At 48.3% G+C, this 6,379-nt stretch overlaps 1 protein-coding gene across 1 annotated transcript; it reads left to right on the top strand.

The window, feature by feature from the left end:
* Window positions 1-1,346: 1,346 nt before the first annotated feature.
* On the top strand, window positions 1,347-5,848 carry RHOV (ras homolog family member V). Its single transcript, XM_026065825.1, has 3 exons — window positions 1,347-1,542; window positions 4,955-5,013; window positions 5,408-5,848. Exons 1-3 carry the CDS (start codon window positions 1,347-1,349, stop codon window positions 5,846-5,848), a joined length of 696 nt encoding a protein of 231 aa, XP_025921610.1.
* Window positions 5,849-6,379: the final 531 nt, after the last annotated feature.

Raw genomic sequence — 6,379 nt, 5'->3', positions numbered from 1 at the left:
CCATTTTTGTTGGTATGGAAATATTAAGAAAACTGCAGAAGAGGGAGATTTAAAGCAAACTGCTAGAGAAAACTGCAGAGAAGAGGCCCTGTTGCCCAGTGCTGTCTTCAGGAAGCTTACAGGTTATCTCTGAACAGTGCACCTGCTTTGGAGAGTGGAATCAGCCCAGGCTCCTGAACCTGAGGAGCTGCAGTGCTTGTGACTTTATATCAACCACGGGGGAAAAGTATTTTAGTCTGTGTGTGACTTAAAGACCTCTTCTCAAGTGTAGCATTACTACAGGTGAGACACTTGGGTAGCTGCTCAGTGTGGATGTGAAACACTGTGTGATACCCAAGTTCTGGGATGCCTCCTTGCAGCACGATGCTGTCTGGTGCAAGCAGGTCCCTTGTGCTGTGAGCACAATGAAAGGCATCATAGAACTAAATTGGTGCTCTTCATTGGCAGTCCGAGTTTCGCTTCTCCGTTAGGACACAATCCCATGTTCAAAGTTGATTTTGCAATATTAGGTATTGTATGCATTAATACTTTCCCTCCAGTGTTTTCTTTCACTTGGCGGTGTTACACTGGAGTGCAATGGTTGCCATGATAGTGTGGCTGCTTCCCTCCTTTCAAGTGGTGTGCTCCTGCTCTTTCTGTTTGTTTGGTTGCACTTCTTTAGACAGTGAGCTCCCCAGGGCAGGGATGGAGTGATCTTCTCTGCTTCCAAGTGCACAGCATGTTGTGTGAGCTACTGGAGATGAGTATAAAAAAGGCAATAAATTCGAAACTCCTGTACATGTCCGTCTAGCTGGGAAAACACACTTTGTGGCTTTTGCCAGCATGCAGCAACAGCTCATCCGCGTCAAAAGAACTCGCTAGTGGCAATTGCATCGTTAACGGATGTGATACTGGTTTTCGATCTTCCCTCTCAGTATTGACCACCGCTGCCGGTTTTATTCCCGCGGGGCGGTCTTTGCCGGCAGTCGCAGGCGCTCCTGGCACTGCCGGTGGGAACGAGCGCTTCAGCGCGGCGGCTTCTGAAGAGGAAGGGCGGTGTGGAGGGCTGGGGGCACCACGGCTCTCCCCCGCGTGGGCGCAGCCCGGCGCACGGCGCGGCGGCGGGGCTGGGGCAGCGCGGCCGCGGCGGGGGCGGGCGGCGGGGCGGTGCTGCGCTGCGCTGCGCTGCGCCGAGGGGCCGGGCTGCGCGCAGCGCCGCGGCTGCGGAGCGGCGCCGCGCGGCACTGGCCCGGCGGCAGCGGTCCCGGCAGCGGTCCCGGCAGCGGTCCCGGCAGCAGCATGGCAGCGGCGCCGCCGAGCCGCCGCTGAGCGCCGGTGCGGGGCGGTGCGGGCGGTGCGGTGCCGGTATGCCCCCCCAGGAGCTGCTGGACTACTCGCCGGCGCTGCGGAGACACAGCCCCCCGCGGGGCAGCGGCCCGGAGCTGGGCATCAAGTGCGTGCTGGTGGGCGATGGCGCAGTGGGCAAGAGCAGCCTGGTGGTCAGCTACACCACCAACGGGTACCCCGACGAGTACCAGCCCACCGCCCTGGACACCTTCTCAGGTAGGTGGCGGGGCCCGTGCGAGGGCGTACGCTCTGCGAAAGCGTCCTCTCGATGTGCTTCACTTGTTTTGGACATGCGGAATTGGCCAGTGCAGCTTGCAGCGTTGGGGATGGTCTTTCCAGGTTAAACTTGCTGCCGTGGGGTGCACACCAGGAGGGCTTTGCAGGCGTAGGGTGAGGGCTGCCTATAGGGACCAAAGCCCAAGACCATTTTCAGCCACTTGGAGTGAGTCACTTGGACGTTTTGTGAACCCTTTACCAGGTGGAAGTCTGGCTTTTTGCAGCTTTGAGGAAGAAGTGAGTGTAGGCAGGGCACAGACGTGTCAAGTTGACTTTCAAGTTCTGTGATGTTGGGCCCCTGCCTGGTTTTGTTGTGTTATTATGCATAAACAGAAGAAGGGGATTTAATGATTTATTTATATTATTTAGCTTCGTAAATATCACAGCCTTGCACTTTCTAACTTCAACTGATCTTCAGCAAAAACATGCTTTTTCACACGTGTGCACTAAGGTTAGCACTGAACAGAGGTTGCAAAAAATTTTAAGAGCTTTAAAAGTCTGGCTAAAAATGCTTGCCCCATCAGCTGGTGAGCCCTTACTGGTTTCTACTTTTGTAAATACCATCTTTGTCCTTGTTCTCCACTCCTCTTCTTTCAGATTCCAACTTCTAATATGAAACCCAGGAATATACAAAGCCCTTTGAAAGATTTTGGATCTTCTTCATCTGATACAAAGAAGCAGAACAGTATGTGACAGTACGGATAGGTAGATTAGAGATGGGCTCAGGAACTAGACTTCAAATGTGCCATAGTCTCATGGGTGCTTAGAAGGAGCATTTTGTTTGTCTGAGTGTCCTTGTAGTCACTCTTACGCTGGGAATTCTTGATTTGCCTTGACCCTCTCTAAACTCTCCAACTATCACTTGAAGGAAATGAAGTGAGAACTTGCTGTTGTTACAGGGTCCAGTGGACCTTTGGGAACACATGTAAGGAGTCCTCAAGTCCAAGGGAAAGGTAGCTGTTCTCCCTGCTACCTTCATGCTAATGTTTTCAGTTTTGGGTAAGAGAGGCTAGAAATTACCATAATTATTAGCATCCAAATTTTCTGAAAGGGAAAATCCTTAATAAAATGATCAAGAAAGGTGGAGGCAGCATGAGTTCAGAGACTTTCCTGTTAGCAGCAAGTAATTTGAAGATAGGTGCATGTAGGTTCAGCCCTACTATGAATGTCAAAGTACTGAGCCTGACTTCCAGAGGTGTGTAGCATTTGCAACTGATAGAAATCAAAAACATCATTAAAAATGGGTCTCCCACAGTTCACTTTCTGCTTATTGGGAGGAGCAATAAATAGGAGAATAGAGGTATTTCCCTTCCCACTCCTGCTTTTAACCTGGATAACCTTGAAGAAAGTCTGTCCCTGGATTCACAGAGCCCAGTTCAGGATCCTCGTCAGAAATTTCAACCCCATTCTCTCCACTCTTGGGGAATACTTGCAGTTCAAACTGCCACAGAACTGAGCCTCATGGTTTACATCCTAACCCTAATTCTGATCAGTGGATCATAAAGCCAGAACCAGTTAAGGAAGATAATAAGAAAGGAGAAAGTGTTATGTTATTGGGGGAACAGCACTGGGAAAATGGACTATGACCCAATCACATCTCTCTGGGTGCTATCGACAGCTGGGTGTCACTGCTAGGTAGAGCAGTGTTCAGCAAAATGTATACCCTGTGACCTTTCTGCACCAGGCTATCCTGTTCTGCCTGCCCCTTCTCTATTGTACTGAAATCCAGCCTCATCTTGAGGGTGTGTACCTTGTGAGGGTGGTAGTTAGATGGCAGTCACAGAGTTGCTAGTGTAGCTCAGGCTAGCAGCAGGTATGAAACAACTTTATGCAAGTACTGGAGCAGGAGGTAATATATGTGGTACCTTTCTTCTGAAGACTGCTAAATATTTCAGAGATGCTAATTAGTTCTCTCAACGCCCTTGTGAGATAGAATAAACCAGATACTAGAAAGGCAAATGCATAGTGCCTTGAAGATCAAGTCAGGATCTAGCAGGCTCTTTGATCAGGAACAGGTTTCTCTTCCTCCTCTGGCGCAAAGATATGGTAACAACCCAACTGTTTCCCAGTCACAAGGAAGAGATGGCTTTCAGCTATGCCGCTAGGAGTGGCACTGTGGTGTGCGCACCCATCCCTTCCATTTTTACTTCACTCTCAGTCTCCCACTAAATGTCACTTCATCTTTTGTCCCATCTCCTTCTTTCTTCCCAGCCTTCTTTCAGAGAGGAGTGCTCTCCAAGAGCTCATATTAAACTATCCAGGTCACTTGTTTCTGTCACTTTTGTCACCTGCTAATTACTTTAAGAATACCAAAAGATTGACCCTGCTTTTGTTTTTTAAAACAAAAAAGTCAGTAAAGCCTCCTCCTGAGTGCAGAGAGGGAGTTTAGCTAGTTGGTGTCAAGTGCCAGCCATTGTCACTTTAGCACAGGATGTCTGCCTCTTTTCATCAGAGCACAGCCACCTCCACATTGTCAAGACTTTAAAGCGATTTCCAGTGCCCCCAACTCCTTACTCCTTTTGCTCAGTTTCTAGCCGGTCTCTGTGGTGCCTGTGCACTTAAACATCTAACAGTTTCATTCCAGATTTCCATCAGAGGTCCTGCCTGCCCTCAATCCGAGTCAGTTGCTACTACATAAAGGCTTACTGTGATTAGGGAATGAAATGGGTGCACACCTTATGTGTGTAACTCAGCAGTTCTTCAATGTGTAGACAGTCTCTGAAGGGGATTTTGCTCATGATGATTTCCTTATAAGCATCTTTATTTCAAAGTTGTTTTTAGGTTTTTGCTTTTCCTTAGTTGAGATGCTTCTGAAAAGACTCTTTTTAACTTTTTTTTTTTTTATTTTTAAGGCTGAACTTCTGGCTTGGATGGAAGAAACTCGAATAGCTTGTTTAATGGACAGTAATTTGAACTGTCACCCTGGGCCAAAAAGCTAGGAGCAAGTTGCTGAAGTTGTCAGTTTGCGTTTATCTTTATTTACTCTCTTGGGGTGTGGCAGAATATCAGACTGTTCCCAGAGCACTGTTCAGCTAAGGGCTCTCTCTAGAGGATCAGTTGTCCAGTAATATGAAAAGATTCTTTCAAAATGTCAGAAAAAAAATCAAAACATCCAAGGGATAACCAAATCAGAAACTCTGCTGTGGGGCTCCTAATGTTCCCAGTGCAAACTTCAGATATTTTAGTGAGGTTTTCAGCAGGAAAGACAGCTATAATGGACTTGACTGACTTCAGGGAATCTCTTCAATGGGATACAAAAGAGTGCTCCAGGGAAGAACTGTGTGTGTGTCTGTGTGTGTAAGGCATTGTACACAACTTCCTTGGACTAATCCTTATTCTCCTTCTGCTACAGTGCAGGTCCTGGTGGATGGAGCCCCCGTCCGGATCCAGCTGTGGGACACTGCTGGGCAGGTAAGCTCTATTGAAGGAGCTGTCAGCTCTGGTGCTGTGGGACAGGAATTATTCACAGGCTTTTGAGGAAGACACTGTTTGACCGGGAAGGAAGGAAATGCACTAGTCCAGCATTAGGCATCCATTGGTGTGGCAGTCACAGGTGACTGCCAGACTCCCTCAGCTCTGAAACTTGTCCCTGAATCATGGCATGGCCACAAAGTGATGATGCCCTACCAAAGTGACAAAGTGATTAAACCAAAGTTTGATCACCAAAGTGATCACCAAAGTGATGAAGCCATGATGCCCTACCTGTGAGGTGTTGCTGTCCTATTTGATATGTAAAACAACAACTAGAGCATTGTGCTGTTCGAGTTCAAACCAGTAAACATCTGTTTTCTTGCCCTTTTTACAGGAGGACTTTGACTGTTTGCGCTCACTCTGTTACCCAGACACTGATGTCTTCCTTGTCTGCTTCAGTGTGGTAAACCCAAGCTCTTTCCAAAACATTACTGAGAAATGGATCCCTGAGATACGAACTCACAATCCCCGAGCCCCAGTGCTGCTGGTGGGGACACAGGCAGACTTGCGGGATGATGTCAATGTCCTTATCAGCCTGGATCGTTACCATGTGAAGCCTGTGCCCAGGCCTCAGGCAGAAGGCCTAGCTGACAAAATCCGGGCTGAAGCCTACCTGGAGTGCTCAGCACTGACCCAAAAGAACCTCAAAGAAGTTTTTGACATGGCCATTGTCAGTGGTGTTGAGCACAAAGCACGACAGGAAAAGAAAATGACAGCCAAAGGTATCAAAACCCTCTCCAAGTGCCGCTGGAAGAAATTCTTCTGCTTTGTCTGAAGCTGCTTTGGTGGTGGTGGGGAAAAAAGAAACACCTGACGCCAGTGTTGGTTCCACACCTTCTTGGAGTGACTGCTCCTACGGCCCCAGCAAAGAGGTTATGATAAGCTGCTGGGCTTGGAAACCTGGCTTTTGCTGGGTTACAGTATCAGATGCGTAGGAGACACGAACTGGATTTCCATTGTGCCAGGATGTGGGTGGTCCAGACAGCTATAAGTACCTGCTGGACATGTCTGTAGTGTTCCAGACTAATGGGCGCCTTTGATACACAAAGACTCAGTACCACAGAACAGGCAGGTTCCTTATATCATTCAAAATGACCAGCTTTCTATCTGAAACAAACACACTTTCAAACACACTGGCATAATCTAATTCTGGTGTAAAGCTGGGGAGGGACTCTTGAAGTCTGCTTATGCTTTGGCAGATTTACAGACTTGGCCAAGAAGAGGGCAGGGGTGGTTATGGGGGACTGCAGTATGGTCTAACGTGGGCTGCTGAGTTTGTAAAGTAGAACTTGGGTTTCCCCTCTGA

Source organism: Apteryx rowi, unplaced genomic scaffold (assembly GCF_003343035.1).
Source record: "Apteryx rowi isolate R43461 unplaced genomic scaffold, aptRow1 scaffold_232, whole genome shotgun sequence".
NCBI classification, from domain to species: Eukaryota; Metazoa; Chordata; class Aves; order Apterygiformes; family Apterygidae; genus Apteryx; species Apteryx rowi.
This window is presented reverse-complemented; position numbering and strand designations above follow the sequence as displayed.

Bases quoted from the DNA above. Each gene is read 5' to 3' on its own strand.
- RHOV (XM_026065825.1), top strand. From the start codon at position 1,347: ATGCCCCCCCAGGAGCTGCTGGACTACTCGCCGGCGCTGCGGAGACAC. The intron at 1,543-4,954 runs GTAGGTGGCGGG...CTTCTGCTACAG, and splicing joins CGCCCTGGACACCTTCTCAG to TGCAGGTCCTGGTGGATGGA. The intron at 5,014-5,407 runs GTAAGCTCTATT...CCCTTTTTACAG, and splicing joins TGTGGGACACTGCTGGGCAG to GAGGACTTTGACTGTTTGCG.